General features: G+C 36.5%; 2 protein-coding genes across 3 annotated transcripts in view; one reads left to right on the forward strand and one right to left on the reverse strand.

Moving 5' to 3' along the window:
- Nucleotides 1-26,297, forward strand: part of CWC27 (CWC27 spliceosome associated cyclophilin) — a 194,722-nt gene that overhangs the window by 97,393 nt on the left and 71,032 nt on the right. Inside the window, exon 12 of one of the 2 annotated variants that reach the window (XM_042940192.1) lies at nt 6,436-6,800. The exons of the other annotated variant lie outside the window; for it this stretch is intronic. Coding sequence (XP_042796126.1) covers nt 6,436-6,515 — 80 coding nt within the window. The 3' untranslated portion in view covers nt 6,516-6,800. Of the gene's footprint in view, nt 1-6,435; nt 6,801-26,297 lie in introns of those variants that run through there. 2 annotated transcript variants of the gene reach the window in all.
- LOC122220548 (heterogeneous nuclear ribonucleoprotein A3-like) lies at nt 18,138-19,629 on the reverse strand. Its single transcript, XM_042940210.1, has one exon. The coding sequence runs from the start codon at nt 19,593-19,595 to the stop codon at nt 18,525-18,527; it is 1,071 nt and encodes a 356-aa protein (XP_042796144.1). The 5' UTR covers nt 19,596-19,629; the 3' UTR covers nt 18,138-18,524.

Consider the following 26,297-nt stretch of genomic DNA (forward strand, 5'->3'; position numbering starts at 1 on the left):
ATTTGCCAACAAACTTAGAAGTAGATAATCCATTATTAAAAAGTATTTTGAATATTTTGATGTATAAACTATTGTGTAATATAGACCTATCTTCCAAACAAATTTACATCTGGATGCATGTACCACATCTGCTAATTTAGAGAGTCTAAAAATACATTAATTTTGGTGTTTTTTTTAAGTTTTTTATTTATTTTCTGAGAGAGACACAGAGAGAGAGAGAGAGAGAGAGCTCATGCACGCACAAGTGAGGGAGGGGCAGAGAGAGAGAGAGAAAGAGAAAGAATCCCAGGCAGCCTTCACACCAGCAGCACAGAGACTGGTGCACTGGGCTCAAACTCAGGAGCCATCAGATCATGACCTGAGCCAAAAGCAACAGTCAGATGCTGAACTGACTGAGCCAGCCAGGAGCTCCAATTTTGTTATTTTTAATAGTAATTTTTGATAGTAATATTAAGTGCTTGTTATATGTAACACTAAAGGTTAGAAGAATACTTTAGAATATTATATCTTATCAAAAAATAAACAGGAAAGTATTAAAACTTTTAAGTCTAGTTACTAACAGTGAAGTTATTTAAGCCTGTGTGACTCTATTCTCTTGTCGTAAATCCATGTAGAAAATGTTTTGTGTACCCCTCAAGATTCTTGTAAGAAGTAAATTAAATAATGAGAAGACCTTTAATAAATGTACAGTGGTGTATAAAAATAATTTTAAATTTTAAGAAGAAAAATATAGCTATTTCTGGTTTCATTTTGTCCTATCAAAATCCTACAAATGGAAATTTTGAATTTTTTTTTTTTTTTTTTTTTTTAGCGTTTATTTATTTTTGAGACAGAGACAAAGCATGAACAGGGGAGGGTCAGAGAGAGGGAGACACAGAATCTGAAACAGGCTCCAGGCTCTGAGCTGTCAGCACAGAGCCCGACGCGGGGCTCAAACTCACGGACCGCGAGATCATGACCTGGGCCGAAGTCAGCCGCTTAACCGACTGAGCCACCCAGGCGCCCCTGGAAATTTTGAATTTTAATACTGTGTTAGTTGCAGTTAAAGCCTGTAATCAATATAGCTATATATAAATACAACATAAATCAAAATTTCAAAATAAATATTTCTTTCATATGCTTTCTAAGTTACATTTCTATAATCCTATTCTTTGTTAAAAAGGTTTTAAGTGTGAGCTTGACTATATTCTTTTTTTTTTTAACGTTTATTTATTTTTGAGACAGAGAGAGAGCATGAACGGGGGAGGGTCAGAGAGAGAGGGAGACACAGAATCTGAAACAGGCTCCAGGCTCTGAGCTGTCAGCACAGAGCCTGACATGGGGCTCAAACTCATGGATCACGAGATCATGACCTGAGCCGAAGTTGGACGCTTAACCGACTGAGCCACCCAGGCGCCCCAGCTTGACTACATTCTTAAGTAAAACATCCAGTAGTATTATTTCCTGATTTTCTGAATTTATCTGGCGAGTCTAACACTTGTTTACTATTGCCACTTCATTTTAGAATTTAGTGTATTATCCTCAGATTAAAAGCACTTGGTGAAAAAAAACATCAGAACAAAAAAGCTTTGTGTTCTAATGCTTGTGCATTAATCTACCCCGTTCTGGCCTTCTTGTGTGAATGGAGGCATCCTATTTAGCATTTAGCCAGGTGTTCTAATAGATGTGATACTTTATTGGGCTTTTGTCATCTTAGGAAATCTTTAATCAGAGAGTAATATTCCTTTGGTTTGATAATCTTTACCCAATTTCTTGGACTGGATCCTTAGCCAGATTGGTATAAGACAAACAGGAATTTATATTCTAACTATGGTTGTACTTCTAAGTCTCTTCTGTCACCTTCGGCAAGTTACTGTAAAATCAAGACCCATCTATTTCTCTTTATATAAGTTAAAGATAAAATCTGCTATTCGTGTTTTTATAATGTTTTACTATTAAGTATTTACTTCTTATTAACTCCTTCAATTACATTATGGCAGAAGATAAAATACTTTTGTTGCCTTTACATCAGTAAATACTTTAGGCCCCATACAATTGAACAATCCTGAATGTATTGCTGTTTGATGTTACCTAATTGTGGTGATAGTGCCATGGGTATAGGCACATGTCCAAAACCATCAAAGTGTGTATGTCCAACAAGTGCAGCTCTTTTATACGCCAATTATGCCCCAACAAAGCTGTCCCCCCAAGAATATTGATCTATAGCCCCCAAATCTCTTAACATCTCTGCTCTAGTAAGAAAATATACACTTACAATTGAGCCAACCTATTAATCTGTTTTAAACCAATGTAAAACAAAGCTTCTCTATGTATTAAAAATGTATATAGGACCATCCATTGTCTCTTCAGTCTTCCCAGAAAAAAAGCTCAAAGCCTGCTATTCCTTATGTCACAAGGATATTGTCAGAGAACGTATAATTATACCTCAATATTATAAGAACAGCATTACATAAATATAACTCATAATTTTTACCATTAACTTGCCATCTATATATATTTAAAGGCTTCAGATAATGTATAAAGGGTTTCACTAAATGAAAGAAACAGAACATCGAGGAATAAAACCATTATTTTAGTGTATAATTCGAATTGTTTTGATAGTGTGAAATTTGACTCTAAAATTCAAAATAGTTAAATCATATTCTCAGTTGAATACGGAATTTGCAGTAGGTTCTAACACCCCAAGTTAGGTAAACAAGGAATGTAGTATTTGACTTTAGACATCAGCAATGTCAGAAGAGATGTACTGCAGGACAATCCTGTTTACAGCCTGGGAGTTTCTCTAAAGTCCCACTGTGAGTCATCCAAGCCTATGCATAGGGGTTTTGTATCAATTTTGAATAAGATTGATAGTTAATTGGAGATAGGGTCGCTTTCCTCTGTTGGCTCCGTCAGGTTCTTTAATAAACTGTATAATCCTTTTCATGAAATTATGTCTCTAAGTCTTTTCCAGGTTTCTTTAAGTTTTATCATATCAAAACTAGTACCAAACTGAAAACAATCACATAGAGATACAGGTTAGGACATATTCTCAAATCACTTTTTGAGAGATAAGGTATCAGATCCTCTTTTCAAAGTTCTAAGCACACAATACCTGTTTTCTGACTGGTGCCAGAAATTAGAGGAAGAAGGGCAATCTGAGCTTGTAAATCAAGAAAGAATTTTAAAGCCTCTTCATGAACACATCCCTGGGGTGTTTTGTACCTCTCAAATTGCACTGAGCCATTTTAAGTTTTGTCAGACTCTCTTTTTAACACTGCATTAAGTCCGACTAGGGCCCCTCAGGCTTGATAGGTTGTAAAAGTATATAGTTTTTGACTACTTTTCATCTATCTAACACAGAATGTTAAACTAGCTTAACCTTGGTTTTTATAAAAATCAGAAGTGCTTTTGGAATGTTAGCTCTGTGTTGTGCCTAATGCCATGCAGAATCCATTCCTCTCCCTAAGCAAACTGGTACTTTTTTCCAAAGCAGTTAACTTACTTCAGGTACTTGAATCATCATTCTTTTCTTGGAGGCTAGAAGTATCAGACCTATTTTTCCCACAGTCTACTCTTAATCTGTGTGCTTCTGTTTTTTTTTAAGTTTATTTATTTACTTAAAGAGAGAGAACAAGCAGGGGAGGGGCAGAGAGAAAGAGAGAGAGAGAGAGAGAAAGAGAGAGAGAGAGAGAGAGAGAGAGAGAGAGAGAGAGAATCCCAAGCAGGCTCTGCAATGTCAGCATGGAGCCTGATGTGGGGCTCAAACTCACAAACATGAGATCATGACCTGAGCCGAAATTAGGAGTCTAACGCTGAAACCTACTGAGCCACCCAGGCATCCCCTGTGTGCAACTTTTAATGTTACTTACACAGAAGAGTAAAAGTATATTTGCAGTTGACCCATAGAAAGCCTCTCAGGCCAGCCATCAGTAATATTCTACTTATTCTTACTTTGTACATGGCACTAACAGAAGTGGAAATTTTATGGTATATGAAGTATAACCTCAAGAATTAAATGAATGAATGAATGAATGAATGAATGAATGAGTAAGCAAGCAAGCAAACAAGCAAAAGAAAAGCCAGGGTAGGGGCTGGCCTATGTCTTGCTAGCCCACTATTTTATTGGACTTAAACAAAATTAAAAAAAAAAAAAAAGTGAGAGAGAAAGGCACAGCTAGGAACATTCTTTCTGGCAGTTGCAAGAGGTGATAGCTGACCACTTGACAGCAAGTAAGAAAGCACAAGAACTAATAGTAATGGAATATTATGGATTTGCTATTAATAGTATTTCATTATACTTTGAGAGCATGTCAGTATTAAAATTATTGATGGTCATTCAATTAAGAAAAGTTTAGATGGTACTTATTGTTTAGTAAGACAGAAATTGGGTAATGATTCCAACCTAATTGGTAAAAAAATAGAATTATCATTTTAATCAATTAGAGATAAGATTCTCTTTTCTGAAATATTTAGTTATGTCGAATACTTCATTTCTTAGAAGTCCTAAAAAAATAAAACTCCCTCTGTAGCAAGGATAGTCAGTCTCTCAAATAAAATTGTATTAAATACATGCCACTACCTTCATGGGCCAGAAAGCATGCTATATTTTTAATAATATGTCTTTCATTAATATAATTTCTAAAAAAAATAGTAAAGATTTTTAAAGGTATATAGTAAATGTAAAGATGTACATACCCTCACATTTAGACCAAGAATTTAATCTTTTGGTAGAGTGAATAAGAGATGATCATCTCTAATTTGAGAGTCCATAAAGTACTTTGTTCTTTTTTGGACAGTCCATCTCAGACTTTCTCACTACGTGTCATTAGCAAATCTTGTTGAGCCTTACTTTGAGAATCATACATTATGGGCACATTTAATGTTTATGTGCAATGAAAAATAGACTTTAACCAGTCTTCCTAATGGTTATTTAGGACTCATTGGCTGCTGTTTTTATAAACCACTGTGTCAGGCCTATCTCTTTGCAGTCCTTCACTGTCTTAAAATAGTTTTTGTTCTTGTTTTTTTTGTTAAAAATTTTTAAAATTATTTTATTTTGTTTTTTATTTGAGAGAGAGAGAGAGACAGCCCATGAGCGGGGGTTTTAATGATTTTGTTTTTAAGTAATCTCTACACCCAACATAAGGCTCAAACTTACAACCCTCAGATGGAGACTCACATGCCTACTGACTGAACCAGCCAGGTGCCCCTTAAAATAGTTTTTAAATGAGAGGAGCACCTGGCTGTCTCATCTGTAGAGCATATGACTCTTGATCCTCGGGGTCATGAGTTCAAGCCCCACATTGGGCATAGTGCTCACTGGGGAAAAAAATTGGGTTGTCCTATTGGGGCACCTGGGTGGCTCAGTCAGTTAAGCGTCCAACTGTTGGTTTTGGCTCAGGTCATAACATCACGGTTCATGCGTTCGAGCCCCGTATCGGGTTCTGTGCTGACTGCACAGAGCCTGCTTACAATTCTCTCTCTCTCTCTCCCCCCCTCTCTTTCTGCCCCTCATCTGCTCACACACTCTCTCTCTCTCAAAATAAATAAATCAACTTAAAAAAATAGTTTTTAAATGAACATTACTTCTGCCTGCTGGTAGATGTAATTCCAATATAGGAAGTTTGACAAGAGCCTTTAACTATATTTTTAGTAACTGCACTTTATCTTCCTGTTACTAATATTGATGCCATTCCTAATCCAATAAAAATAGGTTAATTGATAGTAAGTATTAATCTTTGGCCATAACTGTCAATTTTTTAAAAAGCTATATTATTTCTTCCGTTTATATAAGTAACATATCCTTTGCAAAAATATCAGAAATGTAGAAAAGCATAAAGGATAAAAAAGATCACCCATGATACTTCTGCCAAAGACAACCATGGTTAACTGTGTAATATTTGTTTTTCTGGACTTTTTTTATTTTCATGCCAGAAACACGTGTACATGTGGCATCATGTTTTCCATAGTTGTTTTTAATATAATCTTGTTTGTAATATGCTTTTTAAAAAACTTTCCAAGTGAAATTGACTGATAACTCTTAAATGGAAAACTTGATTTTAGGGGTGTTCTTCCTTTTAATTTTCTCATATCAGAGAGTAGGATATAGAGGACGATAGATGTAAAGACTATAAATGTAGTTGAAAGGTAAAAAGTTCCCACCATTTTCAGCTCTAGGGTTTAGAAGATGTGAGGGCACTGACACCCAGGGACTCCACTTCCATTGCTGATGGGCATTATTTATACCTCTCATGAATTAATACTGAACAACAAAAACATACTGATTGACATTGCCTCGTAGCGGAAACCTCATAATGTGCAAGGAAACATTATACTCAATATTGAGATCATGAACTAAAATAATTACAAATTTTCCCCCTTTAAAAAGGAAGACGTGAGGGGTGTGTGGATGCATGCACGTTATTTTTTGTTTTGTTTTGTTTTGATATTTAGATTGTCTCAAGGGGAGAACTAATATCGTCATTAAAATTTTGATTATAACCAGCATTCTCATTTGGGAGTGGAGTTGTTAACTATTCCAGACTGCTGTCAAGACCTTATTTTAAGTAAGATGTTTTTCTTTTATGTGACACTTTATGAGGTTTTGCCAAAAATGACATCAAACATATAATTCATTTGAGTGCTGAGTTTCTTCCACATCTTGCAGCACTTAATCAAATTTGAAAAAGATAATCTCTTCACAACTTTAGAGTGTAAACCTGTGAATGTGTTGCATTAAAACTTACTTTAGACAGTTTAATCTGTGTGGTATTGGGTTGATTTTTTTTTTTAACGATTAATGCAATATGCTGACAGTTTTGAGCGGCTATATTTTCAAAATTCTTCATATAAACTCCTGGCAGATGGTACAGATACAGGTTTTAAGTATTTATAATTTTTCATGCAAAAAACAGATAATCCCTAAATTATATTAAAAACTACATGAAAGAATTTGAAGTGCCAGAAAGGACAAAGAGAATAAAGAAGTTCTCAGAATGTAAAAAGATGTGAAAATGTTAAGAATCCTTAAGACTCTATTTTGATGTACAAAAGTAGTTTATATTGATTTTTTTAATGGTCTCACAGTATGCTTATTTAAAGCATGCTGCAGTATTTTTAAAATGTGAAAGTGGGCTAGCCTTAAGAAATGTCATGAGCATCAGAAACTTTGATCTTGAGTGAGGTCTGTTTACAGTGAATACTTCTGTGCAGTCATCAGAGTTTTGGTCCTGAAAGGCACATCCAGCCCTACCTTTCCATCATATACATAGAGAGCCAAAGGCCAGCCAATAAAAGGGCTTACCCAAATCACACAGCAAACTCCTAAGTCCTCTGGCTGCCAGTCCAGTGCTGTTTCCACAACTCTGTTCTTCAATTTGATCCAACCTTGAGTAGATACAGTCTGTAAAATTTTAATTGGTATCTATTAAAATCTACTTTGGTTTTGGTGAGAATAATTGTTTCTAAAAGTCTTTCTTCAAACCTAGAGTCTTTTAAAGAACATATTATTGTCATACTAGTGTCTTTTGAAAGACTAAACATGAAATTTTGCAATGACTGGCAAAAAATTTAAATATTATAGAAAATGTTAATTTCTGGTAACATGGCAGACTGAGTCCAAACTGATCCTCCCACTGAAAACAACTAAAAATGTTGTATATAGCATAAAAACATTTTCTCATATTATCCTGTGAACTTGCAAAACAAACAAACAAGAAACTAGCCAAATAAAATGAGAAATATCCAAACCAGGGGGGCACCTGTGGTGGGTCAGTCAGTTAAGCATCTGACTCTTGATTTTGGCTCAGGCCATGATCTCATGGTTCGTGAGATCCAGCCCTGCATCGGCCTCTGTGCTGACAGCTTAGAGCCTAGTTAGGATTCTCTCTCCCTCTCTCTCTTTCCCTTTGCTCTCAATAAACAAATAAATAAACAAACAAAAAAATAAATACATAAATAAACTGAAAGAAAGAAAAGAAAAGAAAAAGGAAGGAAAGAGAGAGAAAGAAAGAAAGAAAGAAAGAAAGAAAGAAAGAAAGAAAGAAAGAAAGAACGAGCCACACCAGGGAATAAGTAAAGATGTGAATTAAGAGAATAAGTGGAGCACTAGATCTAGATCAAAGATCTAAAGATATTTGCTAAACTGACTGAACTAGAGAATTGTTTTTTGAGGTCTTACAAAGAGACAGTATAGAACCTAAGATCTTCTCAAGGTCTCTCAACTATCCCATATAGTTGGGAGCCCAAAGGTTCTCATCCTTAGTGGAAGGGAGAAATAAAAATAAGCAGAAGCATCTTATCCCCATCAAAGAAAGAACTACAAGGAAAACTGCCTATCTTGAATCATGGTGCTGAGCATTTGGGGACAAGAGCATTTCCTACGAACCATAAACACATGGCAGCTTTCTCATCAGTTTAGAGCCCCAATTCACCCTGCCTGGGTGGCGTTAAAATCCCCCAGCCAAGAATTTAGCTGGACACAGTCCTGGATCCTTAGTACTCCCAGAAGCCTGTTACAAACAAACATAAGTCCTTTCAGGAGAAACCTGCTTTCATTCACTGTGCTCAAAGAAAATTCAAAATAAAATGAGTGGCTCTGAACGAAAACACACAGATTCAGAATACAAGTACCTGACAAAAAGCTAATAGAAAGAAGAGACAACAGAATCAGACTCACAAACTCTTCAGTTTTTATTTAGACCCTAAATGTTAAATAAGTGTATGTCATACAGGGGGCACCTGGCTGGCTCAGTCAGTGGCACATGCAGCTCTTGATTTCAGGGTTGTGAGTTTGAGCCCCTTGTTGGGTGTAGAGATTACTTAAAATCTTTAAAAAATAATAAGTATATATAATACATTTCAAGAAAAGTTTAAAAGTACTATATAGAACAAGCAGATTTTATTTTATTTTTTTAAGCTTTATTTAAGTAATCTTTCCACCCCATGTGGAGCTTGAACTCATGACCCCAAGATCAAGAGTTGCACACTTTCCAGCTGAGCCAGCCAGGCACCCTGGAACAAGCAGATTTTAAAACTAACTGAGGGGGTACCTGGGTGGCTCAGTCAGTTAAGCATCCGATCTCAGCTCAGGTCATGATCTCCCAGTTCCCGAGTTCAAGCCCCGTGTCGGGCTGTGTTCTGACAGCTCAGAGCCTGGAGCCTGCTTCGGATTCTGTGTCTCCCTCTTTGTCTCTGCCTCTCCCCCACTCATGCTCTCTCTCCCTCTCTCTCTCTCTCTCTCAAAAATAAACATTAAAAAAATTTTTTTTAAATAAATAAATAAATCTAACTTAGGAAATCTCCTAGAAATCAAAAGTATATAATAGTTGATATTTAGGTTTTGGGGCATCTAGGTGGCTCGGTTGCTTAAGCATTCGACTTGATTTCAGGTTAGGTCCTGATCTCACGGTTCATGAGATTGAGCCCCACATTGGGCTCTGCACTGACAGCATGGAGTCTGCTTGGGATTCTCTCTCTCTCTGCCCCTCTCCCACTCATTCACACATGTGTGCACTCTCTCTCTCTCTCTTCTGTCTCTCAAAATAAACATTTTAAATCCAATAGGTTTAATAGCAAATTAGACATAGCTAAAAAGAGTATTAGTAAACAGAAAGGTAAAATTGGAAAATTATATAGATTTCAGCCCAAAAAGAGACAGGAAACCTGGAAGAATAGAAAAAAAGATCTAATAAATCTAATCAAATTCTAGGAGGAATTCAAAGGACAAGTAGAGGCAATATTTGGAAGAGCTGATAGCTGAAATCTTCTGTAACTAATGAAAGAAATCAGTTTACAGGGTAAGGAAGTAAAATGAAGAAATCTACAAGAGGATAAATAAGAATAAATCCAGATCTACACACACCATGATAACATTCAGAGTAGTCAACACAAAAAGACCTCAAAAGCAGCCAGAGAGAAAAACATTACCTTGAAAAAAGCAAGAGCTGATTTCTCAACAGCAACAAGCACGGACATAACACAGAATATTATCTGTAGTGTATTGAAGGAGAATTTTCTTCAAAGAAACTGAGAGACTTAGCTACCTGCATACCTTCACTAAAGGAAACTCTAAAGGGCATACTTCAGGCCAAAGATAGGCGAGCTTATATGGAAGATCTGTACTGCAAACAGAAAGGAACATAGAAAGTAGTAAATATATATCTAAAGAAATACTGAATGAGTAAAATAATAATGCCTTATTGAGTTAAAAATAAAGATAATAATTAAAATACATAACAGTGGGGCACCTCGTTGGCTCAGTCAGCTAAGCGTGTGACTTCAGCTCAGGTTATGATCTCAGGGCTCATGGGTTCAAGCCCTGCATCGGCCTCTGCTGACAGCTCAGAGCCTGGAGCCTGCTTCGGATTCTGTGTCTCCCTCTCTCTCTGTCCCTCCCCCGCTCATGCTCTGTCTCTCTGTATCTCTCTCTCTCTGTCTCTCTCTCTCTCTCTCAAAAATAATTTTAAAAAATACATTAAAAAAATAGCACATAAGCTTGGGAAACAGGTAAAAGGAGTTTCGAAAAGTATTCTTGTCTGGATTCTTGTTCTGGAAGAAAGTAGAGATACAAATTAAATTTAGACTGTAACACATTAAATATCCACATTGATAATTTAGGAAAACTACTAAGAGGACAGGAAAAGGTCATAACTTCCAAAATAGTAGAGAAAAATATGGAATTAGAGGGAAGCATATAACCTGAAAGGCAACAAGAAAGAAAAGAAAAAGATATGTAAACTGAACAGAATATTAAAAGCATCAGTGCAAAATAAGATAGATGAAATAAAATATAGATATATCAGTAATTATATTGAAATAACTGGAAAGTCCAACTCTTCACCTAAAAGACCAACACTATCAAACTGGATTAAAAAACACAAATTCAGTCATATCCTGCTTACATGAGAAATATCTTAAATATATTGGACAATCTCATCTTTAGGGCAAAATGTATTATTATGGTTAAAGAGGATCTCTACTTAATAACAACATCTTCACTCTTCCAGGAAGATGTAACAGTCCTAAATATGAATGGACCTTGTAACACAGACTCAAAATGTATGAACCAAATTGAAAGACTTATAAGAAGAAGTAAACAAGTCCTTCATAGTGGGAGATTTTAACACATTTTTCTCAGTAAATAAGCGTATAAAAAAATAGATAGAGGGGTGCCTGGCTAGCTCAGTCAGTGGAGTATGTGACTCTTGATCTTGTGGTCATGAGTTCAAGCCCACATGGGGGGTAGAGATTACTTAAAAAACTAAAATATTTTAGGGGTGCCTGGGTGGCTCAGTTGGTTGAGTGTCTGACTTCTGCCCAGGTTATGATCTCATGCTTGTGAGTTCGAGCCCCCTGTCGGGCTCTGTGCTGACAGCTCAGAGCCTTGAGCCTGCTTTGGATTCTGTGTCTCCGGCTCTCTCTTGCCCCTCTCCCCCCACCAAATAAATAAACATAACAAAAAAAATGTTTTTTAACTAAAATCTTTTTTAAAAATAATAAATTTTTAAGTAATAAATTAATAAAATATAGACAGTTTTGTGCTATATAATTAACATGCTTGATATCATGCACATAAACAGAGCATTACCCTCAGTAGCTTCAGAATACACTTTTTTCTAGCACTCTTGAAATTTTTATGGAAAGTGGCCACATGGTGGGCCATAAAGAAAGTTAGAAAAATTTCAAAGGATTGTTTTCAAATTGACTACCTGCTTCAACAAAATGCAGTTGTTAACAATAACAATTGATTTTAAAATTACTGATATTTGAATATACTGATGTGGCTATTACAATACAAGAAAATTACTGGAAACATTTCCCATGTAAAGAAGCTAAAAAAAAAAAAAAAAAAAAAAACAAGCAAAATTAACCCAATGAAGTTTAAAGAAGGTAATAATAAAGACAGAAATCAGTAAAATAGAAAACACTTGTTAGACTGAGGTTAGATTTAATTTTTGAGAACAAAAATTAAAATAACCAGTAATATAACTTTTTAGTCCCTTACACATAGTAGATACCCAGAAAATTGATTTGATTTTGTTGTATTGGACATTTGTCACTTGTTCTTTCCCAGATGTCCTTCCAATCCAGAGAAAGTAACTACTTGTTATGTACAAGAAGTGCCATAGGGAAGTTAATATTAATAGTGCTAGTTTTATTAGTCACAAAAAGTTGCTATTAAAAAGAGAGCAGTAGAGAGAAGCAGACAGACACGCAAAAATACAGTGTCTAAATAATATTTGGTATTATTTCTCTTCTGCAAAACAGCCCAGGGGTGAACCCTTAATGGTTGGCAGCACATTGAAAGACCCAGGTTTCTTTCATCTTATTTTTCTGCCATCTCCTAGGCTGTTTTCATTGTTCACATGATTGAATCTGGCCTTTCAGGAGGGAAGGGGAAGGAATAAGTACCAGACAAGTGGCTTCATCTTGAAGATGAAGATGACTCAAAAGTTGCACAGAGAAAAAAAAAAAAGTTGCACAGGCAGTTTTAGTCATATCGTAGCATCCTGAAATCATATGCCCATACCTAGCTGTAAGAAAGGCTAAACCACATTTGAGTGGCCGACTGCCCAGCTAAAACTTAGTGTCAAGGGTGGGAAAGGTGGGGTTTGGTTCTACCACTAAAACGTAAAAGGGGAAAATGAATTTAGGGAGGAAATTAGCAGGTGTTGTTACATAATATAAACAAAGGCTTAGGAAGAACCAAAAAGGCAGTAGTCCATTTGGTCAGGAAAAGCTTGACCAAGTATCTGAGCCAGGTTTTAAGAGATGAGTAAGATTTCACTGCAAAATAAATGAAGGGCAATAAGTAGAGCAATAGTTGGAAGACTGCCCTGCAAAGCAGGAATCATAACTGATTCATCTCCATATGCCTGGTACTTGCCACAGTGACTGGCAAAATAGAGGCATTCAACAAATAATTGCTGAAGGAATTAATGAAAGTAACTTTTGTTTAAATGGATGATATATAATGTATAAGGGGAAAAAGAAAATAAGAATGCAGACTCAAGATTATCTATTTTTCTGAGCATGAATTTATGGTCAAATGAAGAGCACATAGGAACATATAATGAACAAAGTAATTTCAGATAATAAGGGCTATGAAAATAATATGTAACAGGACAATCTGATACAGCGACTAGAGGACTACTTTAAATTGGGTAGATGTCAGAAAGGACCCAGTCAAAAGACAGACTTCACAAACAGTAATTAGAACACACACACAAAATATTTTTTAACAGCTTTATTGAACACTAACTTAAAGTGAACAATTTGATGTGTTTTGGCATTTGTATACATCTGTGAAACCTTCACCACAATCAAGACAGTGAACATATTCTTCAAGGTCCAACATGTTCTCATGTCCCTGAGTAATCCCATTTTCAATCCCCAGGCAATTACTGAAGTTCTTTCTATCACTATAAAGCAGTTTGTATTTTCTACAATTGTATTTAAATAGAATCATGTACAGTATGTTCCCTTTTTTTGTCTGGCTTCTTTCACTCAGCATAAGTATTCTGAGATTTATCCATGTGGCTGTGTTTATCAGTAACATTCCTTTTATTACTAAATAGTATTCCATGATATAGATACTCCTCAAGTTTTTGTATAGCCATATACTTTTCTCTTCGACAAAGATGTAGAACTGAAATGGCTAGGTCATATGATAGGTGTATGTTTAACTTTTTGAAAACTGCCATACTGTTCTCCAAACAGCTCATCCCATTTTACATTCCCACAAATAGTATATGAGATATCCTATCGCTCCATCCCCATTAACACTGGTGTAGTCACCCTTTAATTTTAGCCATTCTAATAGCTTGTAGTGTTATCTTGTGGTTTAATTTGCACTAATTAATAATGATGTTGAGCATCTTTTCATGTGCTTATTTGCCATCTGTATATATATTTTTGCTGAAGTATCTATTCAAATTTTTTGCCCATTTTTATTATGTGTTTTCTGCTATTGGACTTTGAGTTCTTTACATACACTGGATACAAGTCTTTTCAGATAGATGCTTTTGCAGATATTTTCTTCCAAATAGTCGCTTCTTTCTCGTCCTCATACCAGTGTCTTTTGAAAAACAAAATTTTTCCATTTGGATGAGGTCTAATTTGTTCACTTTTTTCATTTTTGGATTGAATTTTTGATGTTGTATCTAAAAAATCTTTGCCTAGCCCTAGGTCACAAAGATCTTACCCTATGTGTTCTTCTAGAAATTTTATGGTGTAAGATTTTACATTGATGTATATGATCCACTTTGAGTTACTTTTTGTATATAGTATGAAGTATGAAACAAAATATGGTTTAGTCATGAGTGCCTGAGGCAGTGAAGCAGTGTTAGGAGTCTTCTGATTTGGGTAAAGGTAGGGCAGGTAATTTGAACTAAAACAACTAGAAAAGCTAGACAAATATTTAAAATCTTTAAAAAAAATTTTTTTAACACATTGGAAAACTAATAAGAAAGTGAAGGAAGAATGTCAGGGCTAACAGCCAGTGAAGAATGGGGGAAATGGCAGAAACAACCAATAGAAATAATTTATGAAGGGACTCTAGAAATTGAAATTATCAGAAATACTCTTTAAAATAAATATACTTACTTTGTTCAAAAAGTCAAAGATAAAACTGAGTGACTACCCCTCTTAAGAAATTAGAAAAGAGAAAAGCAAATTAAACCCAAAGAAAGAAGAAAGAAATAATAAAAAATAAAAGCAGAAATTAGTGCAGTAGAAAACATGCATGTAAGTATAGCGATGACAGAGACAAATACATTCTTTTAAAAGATTAATCACATTGCCAAACTCTTCATTAACTTGGATAGGGAAAAAAAGGTGTAAATAATCAATAACAATTTAAAAAAAAAAACATAATTATAGATCCCATGAACACTAAAATGCTTTCAAGACAATACAAACAAACTTATGCTACTAATAAATATTGCACCTTACTAAGACTAACCTAAGAAGAGGTAGGATTCTTAGAAGTAGAATGTTACTTCTAACTTAGAGAAATCAAATCCATAGTTTAAGACTCACAAATAACACCAATCTCACAGAAACTCTACCAGACAATAAAAACAGAATGCTTTACTGTTCTATTTATGAAGACTGTATAAGAAAACCTGGTAAAGACATTTCAAGAAAAGATAATTATAGGCCAAACTCCGTAAATTCTAAGCAAAATACTAGTTTATCAAGTGAAGCAATATTTTCAGTGCATAATACATTCTTATAAAATTGGATATATTCCAGGCATGTAAATTTGGCTTAAGATTAAAAATCAACCGATGTAACTTACCACGTTAATAGAATCAAGGGAAAAACATTTTATCATTTTGATAGAAGGAGAAAGAGCATTTAATAAAATTCAACAAGTGTTCATGATTTTAGCAAAAAGTTCTAGCACACTAGAAATAGGACTGCTGTTAAAAGTGTACCTAAAACAACCTATAGCAAATATGCAGAATGGTATGATGATAAAATGCACATTGTAATTTCTTTTATTCAACATCATTATAGTCATGAAGATTTACTGGAAAACTTAGCTGGTATAATAATAAAGAATCAGAGGTAAAAACATTTAGAAAAAAAGGAAGTGTAAAGATACTGACTTTCTCCAGACGGTTCTATAGTTTCAGTGCAGTTTTAATCAAAATCCAACAGGTTCTGTAGAACCTGATAAGCTGATTCTAAAATGTATAGGGAAGTCCAAGTGGCTAAGAGAGTCATAAGGGAGATCAAAATGGTGACAAGCATATGTTATCTGATGTACATTTACATAATTAAGATGGTGTAGGGTTGGTACAATGAGTGACAGATATGTGAAGCCTGGAAAGTTGGTCCTGCAAAGCAATGAGGAAAGGAGAGTCTTTTTAGTGATGGTGCTTGAACTACTAGATTATTAATTTAAGGACAGACAAATACTTGAACCCTTACACCATACATAAAATCAATTCCAGATAGACTATAAATCTAAATGGGAAAAGCAAAAAATAAAACTAGAATATAATTTAGGAGAATGTCCTTATGACCTTTCTGTAGATATTTAAGGATTGGGACACAAAAAGAACTAATTGTAAAGCAAATGTTTGCTAAATGTTACTATGTTAAAATTAAAAATGTTCTGTTCATTAAAGACACCCTGAAGTAAGTGAAAAGGCAAGCCATGGAATGGGAAAAGATATTTACAAGATAGCCAGAAGATCTAAGGAACTGTTATTAATCAAGGAGAAAGATAAATAACTCAAAGAAAAATGAGCAAAAGACTTCAATAGCCACTTAACAAAGGAAAATATCCAATGCCCAATAATCCTAAGAAAAATGTGCTCAACCTCATGTATGTTCAGGAAAATGTAAATTGAAGCCAATATTACACGCACTCTCCAGAAGAATGACAATATCTATTGTTACTAAGAATGTGGAACATTGGGACTCTGATCCTTTGGTGTTGAGAGTATAAGTTGATATAACCACTTTAGAAAACTATAGGTGTTTTTTGCTAAAGTTAAAAATACATATACTCTGAGACCCACTGATTCTACTCATTCTTTGGTACCTAGTCATCAGAAATGTATGCAATGTACAAGAATGTTCATGGTAGCATTATCTCTAACAGCCAAAACAAACAAACACAGCACAAATACCCATCAACAGTGGAATGATTAAAAAATGTAAACATATTCATATAACACTATATACCAATGAAAATTAATTACCGATAACTACACACAAAAGAAATATATATTAATTCATTTACATAAAATGAAAAAAAACATGCAGACTTAAGTAGTATTTGGTAAAGAAAAGAAAGGATGTGATTATCACAAAGGACATTTTGGTGGTTGCTTTTGTCCCAGAAGGAAGGGTTAGACAGTAGCTGGGATGGGCAGCAGGGGTACTTCTACAGGGCCAGCAGGGTTTGATTTCCTGACTTGGCTGTTTACTTTGTGATACATCATTGAGCTCTACATTTGAAATCTGTGCACTTTTTAGTATTTGCATTACATTTTACAATAAATGCAATATTAAAAACACACACACGGGGCGCCTGGGTGGCTCAGTAGGTTGAGCGTCCAATTTCAGCTCAGGTCATGATCTCACAGCCGGTGAGTTCGAGCCCCGCGTCAGGCTCTGTGCTGACAGCTCGGAGCCTGGAGCCTGGAGCCTGCTTTGGATTCTGTGTGTGTCTCTCTCTCTGCCCCTAACCCACTCGCATTCTGTCTCTATCTCTCTCAAAAATAAATAAACATTATAAAACACACACACACACAAAGGCAAGAGGTCCTAATAAAGAATTAAAAACTCCTGTCCACTAGATACTTTTATCCTTTTGGTTTCCAACTATGTGTTATTTCCAAACTCTTCTTTTTTTTTTTTTAAATTTTTTTTTTTAACGTTTTATTTATTTTTGAGACAGAGAGAGACACAGCATGAACGGGGGAGGGACAGAGAGAGAGGGAGACACAGAATCGGAAGCAGGCTCCAGGTTCTGAGCCATCAGCCCAGAGCCCGACGCGGGGCTCGAACTCACGGACCGCAAGATCGTGACCGGAGCCGAAGTCGGACGTTTAACCGACTGAGCCACCCAGGCGCCCCTCCAAACTCTTCTTAACAGCCTTCTCCTGTCAGCCTACTAACCATCATCACCTGACTCAGTTTAATGACTGCGACAACAATAATAGCAACTACCATTTCAAAAATACATGTGCCAGCCTCTACACTACAAGATTTAATTATATTATTTAACTTCAGGGGGCATCTGGCTGGCTCAGTTGGTAGACCATGCAACTCTCAATCTCAGAGTAATAAGTTCAAGCCCCTTGTTGGGCATAGACTTTGACAGATGATAGATAGGTAGACAGATAATATAACTTCACACAGTGATTCTACATAGATAGGCATTACTGTCCCCATTTTATAGATGAGAAAACTGAGGCTCTGAGAGATTAGTTTTGTCCATTTCACACAATTTTGGAGTTAGAAGACTTTGAACATTTGGGTCTTTCCATTTTATCAACCTCCAGCAGAAAGTCTATGCACTTTTTACTTTTTGCCTGCTTTTCTGGAATGTTCTTGTAGGTTTTATTCTCACTTCTTCTCACTGATTGAGAAAACGCACAGCTCAAGGACCATTTTCTTTTTTTTTTTTTTTGAAAAGTTAAAAATTCCTTAATTTTTTATTCCTGGTACCACTACCACAATTTACAGGGCAATATACCTAATGTAATGAAAAGAAAAAGAAAAAGACAAAGCTACAACAGATAAAAGACCTCAGGAATGTACATCTAATTGACACTACATTGCATTAATCAATAGCTGCACTTTTTGCAAACTGTGGCTATGACAGTCCTGAACAAGAAGGGTTTCCTGTTTAAGCTGCAGTAACTTTTCTGACTATGGATCATCGTTCCTTCTGTGGCAGATTTTTACAGTTCCTCTAATGCACTTGGGACGACTGTCTCAAAGTAACCTGCAGCTTTCCTGACAACTCCTCACTCTCTCTCCTGCTAAGAACTGTAGCCCTTTTCTTCTGAAAATTTTTAGAACCTTCTGCTACCATATCCACCACTTCCACCACCAGATCCATAACCACCACCATAGGGACTGCCCGAGCTTCTTCCACCAAAACTGCCCCCCTTCATGGGTCCATAATTTGATTGCTGTTGTCCACTATAATTTCCAAAATCATTATAGTTCCCACCACCACCATAGTTACCACCTCCAAAATTTCCTCCTTCATTGTAACCATCATATCCTCCACCACCGCCACCATATCCACCTCCTTGGTTTCCATATCCTGGTCCACCTCCACCATAGCCTCCTCTGCTACTATAACCAGGACCACCACCATAGTTGCCACCATCACCTCCAAATCCATTATATCCACCATCACCTCCTCCATAACTACCTCTGCTGCCACCACCTCCACCACCATAGCCTCCTCTTCCACCAAAGTTTCCACCGCAGCCAAAGTTACCACCACCTCCAAAGTTTCCTCCACGACCCATAAAGTTGCCAGATCCACCTCCACGACCTCTTTGCGATCCAGCAGACTGCATTTCTTGTTTAGAAAGGGCCTTTTTCACTTCACAATTATGCCCATTAATAGTGTGGTATTTCTGAACAACAATTTTATCAACTGTATCATGATCATCAAAAGTTACAAAAGCAAATCCTCTCTTTTTTCCACTCTGCCTGTCCTCCATAACTTCTATGGTTTCAATCTTGCCATACTTTTCAAAGTAGTCTCTCAAATTATATTCTTCTGTATCTTCTTTAATACCACCGACAAAAATTTTCTTCACAGTTAGATGGGCACCAGGCTTTACAGAATCCTCTCTAGAAACAGCTCTCTTTGGTTCCACTACACTCCCATCAACCTTGTGTGGTCGAGCACACATTGCTGCATCTACCTCCTCCACACAAGAGTAAGTCACAAAACCAAAACCCCTGGAACGTTTTGTTTGGGGGTCTCTCATCACCACACAATCTGTAAGTGTGCCCCATTTTTCAAAATGTTCTCTTAAACTATCATCTGTAGTTTCAAAGCTCAAACCACCAATAAACAGTTTTCTCAACTGCTCTGGTTCCTTTGGATCATGGCCCTCCATTTTGAGACCGGACTCGCCTCTTCCAACTCGAGTTCAATATCAAGAACCATTTTCTTATACCTTTGGTTGCCCCTTCTATACAATATTCTAACAACCCAACTCAGATATGCCTGCTAAAGATTTTCCCTTTCAGCAATGAAATTGTATTTTATAGAGTAATTTTACAAGATTTTCCATGTTAGCTTAACTCTTTTCAAAAAATTTACTAAAGAAGCCAAGATATAAAATCAGAAGACTGCTATAATTCCTTTTGGTGGCAGATAACATTAGAGGATCCCAATTTTTGAAAACCAGTGAGGCGTCATGGTTAAAAGTATATATAGCCTTTGAAGTCAGACAAATCTAGGTTTGAGTCTTATCTCTTCCACTGATACCTATCTGCTCTTGGATAAACTATATAACATAGCTGTGTATTTCTGAAGGGTCTTGATCACAACCAACTAAAATTTAAGCCAAAGGATGGGATATTGAGATAGCACACAAAATGGAACATAGCTGAATGGCCAAGCTTCAAGATGAGTGAGAAGACCAGGGACCTTGGATGCAGGAGCTCCTGGACTCTTTCCAGGATCGATCATCAAACAACTCACCCTACGTTCTTTCTAGAGCACCCAGCTCCTAGGAGACAGACACTGACTGATTGATAATGTGTTACTGTGTCAACAGGGGCATGATCTATTAGAAGAAGGGACCAAAAACACACTAGAGGCAAACAAAAACATATCTACAGTACTTGGCCTCTCCTAGCCTCAGTTTCCTTGGGTATATTCATTTGTTTATTGTAAGGTTTAAATATGTAAAATGTATATTATCTAAAATATATGGTAACTTTGGTGGCAACAGCATCACTTTGTACTGACCCAAAGCTCTGTGTTGAAAGATGATCTTCAGGTCTAGGATCTCAAGGGGTATTTTTGGAGAGTTAATAAGGATGTTCTCCCCATATTACCATGAGCTGGCTAAAGTTATAGTCAAAGCCTCAGTGTAGTTCTGAGGCTTATTGTTCTCATTCCTCTGGAAAGCTGGCTCTATTCCCTCAACCATATGGCTTGGTGCTGAGAGGTTGGTTTTGCAGTATTTTGTGATGTCCAGCTCTTTCCCTGAATTCCCTCTTCTTCCACCCATTTGCCCAATCAAAGTGCTACTCATCTTCTATAGTCTCCTTGATGTATAATGTGACTAAAGGAAACAACACTGGGGTACTACAATAACCTTTAGTCATTAGTTGGCATATTTCCTTGTCCAAGTAGGGTGTCTGGCAATAAGTTCTTTAAATGATTTATCACATTGACCTCAAATGCTTCAGAAAACTGAATTCTGTTAGTTTTGTCATGGAAGAACAGAAGCCCTTAATTTGAACTGATGGTTAATTTTTTGTGTCAGTTTTACTGGGCCACAGGGTGCCCAGATATTTGGTCAAACATTATTTTGGGTGTGTCTGTGAAGGTGTTTCTGGATGAGACTCACAGTTGAATCAGTAGACTGAGTAAAGTAGATTGCCCTCCCTAGTATAGATGGTTCTCATCCAAATAGTTCAAGGTTTAAATAGGATAAAAAGGCTGACCTTCTTGAGAAGGTAATAGAGAACTCCTCCTGCCTGATTGCCTTGAGCCAGTCTTTTCCTGCCTCCAGAATCAAACTGAAACATCAGCTCATCTTGGGTTTCAAACCTCTGGCTTTCAGACTAAAATTTAAACCCTCACTTCTGCTGTTTCTTAGACCTTCAGACTCAAATTGGATCTCGAGCTTACCAACTGCAGATCCAGGACTTCTTAGAATTCATAATCTTGTGAGCCAATTCCCTACAATAAATCTCTTTCTACATATATATATATGCATCCTGTTGGCCCTCTTCTTCTGGAGAATCCTAATACGCCTGATAAATTCAAAACAAAACAAAACAAAAAACCATTTTTATGCTTTTCCAGTTGAGTGTTTGTTTTCTAGCATCCTAGTCTCAGTTCAAAAAGGAAAGGAAAGAGGGGAGGAGAAATCTTCTTTTAAAAAATACTGCTCCCTCAAAACATTTTAAATCACTAACAATTTAGTATCCTGGCCTGGATGTGCTTGACAGTTGGAAAACAGACCACTACCCACACAAAAAAGCCCTATAGAAAATGGAGTTCTTGGGGCTGCCTGGCTGGCTCAGTCGGTGAAGCATATGACTCTTGATCTCAGGGTTGTAAGGTCAAGTGCCATGTTGGGTGTAGAGATTACTTAAAAATAAATAAGTAAATAAAATCTGTTAAGAAAAAAGAAATGGAGTTCTTGACTTAGCAGATGATACTCCATTTTTTTTTTTTTACCTTGAAGATATCTATATATCACTCTCATAAGATACAAAAATGAAAGAGAGACCACTTGGTATTAATACTGCTCTCAAATTTAACACGTGTAATGCAGTGTCTTACCTTGGATCTTTTCTGCTTGTCTCTTTATGGTTTCGGTTGTATCATGTTACTGCGATGTTCCACAGAATGTCTACCACAGTCCTGTGCACTTCTCTACCCACCCATCCCACCTCCATCCCTCAGTGGTTGCATGGTGAACATGAGCAGAGTCATTCTTCCAGGGTTTGTAAAGTCCTTTGGGATTATTGAGTATGAATGGTGTTATATAAATGTCAGATTGTTTCATAACAGTTCTTAAAACAATGAGATAATGTCTGTTAAAGGATTTTAAGTTCCATGGAGAAATGCAAGGCATAAAAACAAGTCATTTTTTATGTTATATCTATATATTTTTGCTGTACAATTTAAAACATTATATCCTTTAAAGATATAAATGCTTGAGTATGTCTGTGTCTGTGTGCATGTGCATATATATGTGTTTTTGTGTGTGTGTGTGTATGTGTACATGCACATTGCTGACTCTATAGCATTAAATAACCAGATTCTGTTGCCTCATTTTGTTATTTGGGTCCAATAAATTTGTCACCATAAATACTGCCAGAGTAAATTAGAAATCTAAAGTGATCTCTTTGAGGATTAAATACAGTCTTTATCTTTTAAGTTTTGTACTTGTACAATACTGAATTTTTTTCTTGAATACATTATGATTTACTGAGTTTTATAAAGACTTGAATGAAGTCACTTATTTAAAATAATTCCTGAATCCCTCTTTTTGAGCTCCAGGCCCACATTTTCAATTCCCTTTTAAAACATGTTTACTTAAAACTAATAGTGACCAAAATTAAGTGTATTTTCTTCCCCACAAAAATAAGCCCCGGACCTAATTTCCCTACTAGTACTGTTAATGGCACCTCTGTTTTTCCAATAAGCCAAGATAAAAAGATTCGTATCACCTTTGGTTTCTACTTCTTTACTTACCCCTCAGCCCTACCTCCATAAAACATCCCTCTATTTATAGGTGCAAATCATTTCCATTACTTCATCCATTGCTCTAGGTGTGTCTCTTACTACCTCTTCCTAAAATACTGAAGTTAATTCCTTTTGTTTTTCCTTGTCTCCGGTGTTTCCTAATGCCAGTTAGCCCTACACTTGTGAAGTTAAAACACAAAGACCTGGGTTTTAATCTTACCTTTGTTTTATACTGGTTGTTTCCCTCAGGAAATTTACTTGAACTCTCTGAATCTCAGCTTCTTTATCTTGAAAATAATTACCTGCTGGGTTAATTCACTGTGATAATTCACTACGATGATGTATTGTTCCAGTTTGTACTTTACTGGTTTCACTATGCAAGAATTATTCAAGCTGCTTTAAGGGGGATTCTTATAAACACAGTGGAGTCTCATGAATACTCAAAGGCAACAACCAGTGAGTAGCAATACAGCATGTGATCAGAAACTAAGGCTGTTCTCCTTCCAAAGCTATGTAATCTGCTTTTCCCTTTGTTTCTCTTCTTCTTTTTCTAAGTCTGTCCTGTACTCTTCTTTCTGTGCACAGTCTTCTATTTTTATTCTCCATTAGAAGTCTGTGTTGCACATGGTCTCAAATGACCACCCCAACTCTGAACATGCATATCCCTTTGCCTATCACCAACTGGTTCAGTCTCACCATATTTGCAAAAACGGAATCTGACTGGCCCATCTCATATTTTGATTCGCTACACAAGTCATAGTATATCTCCTTATATGCGCCCCCTAACCCCAGCTTCTCAGGCTAAGAGAGGGAACCGCAGTTGTGAAAAAGAAAGATTCCAGTAGAAGCGGGTATAGACAAGCTAGTAATGATTGACATCTATAGAAATTTTATGTAAAGTACTTAGCCTAGTGCTCAGTGAGTAGTAATTATTATTTTCATAGACCAAAATAAACCAACCAAAGTCAAGCTCTCCCTCTCTGTCATTCTTAGATACATATACACATATATGTATGAAAACATAAAAAATAAAGAACCTGTAGTTAAGAGCATGGGCCTGGAGCCATCAGATATGAGTTAGAGCTATAAATCTGTTATTTTTTGTTTGTTTATTCATTTCTGAGAATGAAAGAGAGAGAGCATGAGCAAGCCGGGGAGTGGCAGGGAGAGAGGGAGACACAGAATCCAAAGCAGGCTCCAGGCTTTGAGCTGTCAGCATAGAGCCCGACGTGGGGCTCGAATGCACAAACCTTGAGATTATGACTTGAGCTGAAGTTGGGTGCTTAACCAACTGAGCCACCCAGATGCCCCTATAAATCTGTTGTTTAAAACCTATGTGATCTTAGACAAATTACTTACTTTCTCTATCCTATAGTTTCTTCATTTGTAAAATGAGAATGACATTTCCAGTTACGAATCTTATGGTTTCAAATAGTTAATCAGGTTTATACTGAAAAATTTCCTTCGGGGCTATAGGTAGAACTGATTCCAGGCACAGCATTATCAGAGGCTAAAATGATGTCAAGTGGACCTAGATTTTCTCTTTATATCTCCATTTCTTGATTCTGCCTTTACCCCCATGCCCATACACACATCTCTGTGCCATTCAGGCTTTCCCCATGGGGTTGAATAGTCATAATAGCTACTCCTCACATCTTTCCACATTCTAATCCAGTGGACAAGGATACTTCCATCTGACAAAAAATCTATTTCATTGTCACTGATGCTGTCATGTACCCATCCCTGCAACAATTACTGTAGCTATGGAATTAAAGGCTCTAACTGGCCAGTCCTGAGTAGTCACATGCTATTTCTCAAGCCAGAGATAGAGTTGGCACCACTAGAGTCACATGGACGCAGGAGTGCAGGGAGAAATGTGTCCACCACAATGGTAATACCAACCTCATATGATTGTCCAGAGGATCATCTTAAAGTAAGCAGAAACCCTTGACCTGTGCCCATCCTGTTCTCCAGCAAACTATATGCAGAATCCTCAAGATCTGCCGTAATACAGATGTTAAGTCCTTTCTTCCATTATTTCCTCAGATAGAGTCTTTATTCTCCCCACACTGCCTTCATGATACACCCCCACTCTTTCTGGTCTGTGTCATGTTATTTATGCAATGCCATTGACCTGAACACCTTCTACCATTTTAGTCTATGGTATTTTTATCTTTTTTGTCCTATATCAAACACTGTACCTCCTATAGGGGCACCTGGGTGGCTCAGTCAGTTAAGCATCCTACTTCGGCTCAGGTCATGAATTCGAGCTTGTGAGTTCGAGCCCAGCGTCAGGCTCTGTGCAAACAGCTCAGAGCCTGGAGCCTGCTTCTGATTCTGTCTCCCTATCTCTCTGCTCCTCCCCTGTTCACGCTCTGTCTCTCCCTCTCTCTCAAAAATAAGTAAACATTAAAAAAAATAAAAAATAAAAAAACCCCACTACCTCCTATAAACCTTTTCCAAACTTCCTTAGGCTATGTTTAAAATAGGTCATTGGGTTATTGATTCCTTTGACAGATGATTCCCCAATCTACATTTCTAGATACAAGCCTCAGATACATTTGAAAATGCATTTCCCTGGATATCTTGGTGAATTTCTCATGCTACTCACCATCTTCTTCCTTATATTAATCCTCTATGTCAGTCTGTATCATAAATTCTTAAGGCTCACAATAAATATGTATCTCCTTGAATTAAATACAATTTTACTTAAGACAAAATTTTAACCTTACCTTAACAAGGAATTTTATACTCTTGATTCTAGTATATTTTAGACATTTAACAATGTAAAACCAATGTATAATCAGTAATCCACAATGCTGATTCTACTATGACATAAAAACCTATTTTTCCCAGGCTTGCTTTTTCCTTATAAGCATTAGGATTCTATATTTGTTTTCCTGTTCACTAATCCATGTTTATTTATTGACTGCCACTACATTCTAAGCATTATTCAAGATAGTGAGGATAAAACAGAACGAACTGATGAAGTGTCTGTTCTCATGGGCCTTACACTCCTGTTGAGAGTTGGGAATGGGGTGGGTAGAGACTGGCAGTAAAGAAGTAAATATACAATATTATGTGAGGTAATGCCAATTCTACCAGTTTTAAGTTGACAGAAAGGTTGTTTGCTTTTAATAGCGCAGTGTTTTAAGATTGGTGTTGCAAAGGAAATTACTTGAGGGCAGACTTTAAGCAAAGGAAGGGAAAGAATATATTATACTGCTTCCTTCCCATTGCTATCCCAGAGAATGCTTTTTCAGCTTCTTCAAAATTGTTACTTTTTAATCTCTCTCTGAGCTTGCATTAGCCATTTTATGTTATGAACAGTCAGCTTCCTTTGACTTCCTCTAAATATCAAGAGACATTCCTAAGAACTGTT

Source organism: Panthera leo, chromosome A1 (genome assembly GCF_018350215.1).
Source record: "Panthera leo isolate Ple1 chromosome A1, P.leo_Ple1_pat1.1, whole genome shotgun sequence".
Lineage (NCBI taxonomy): Eukaryota > Metazoa > Chordata > Mammalia > Carnivora > Felidae > Panthera > Panthera leo.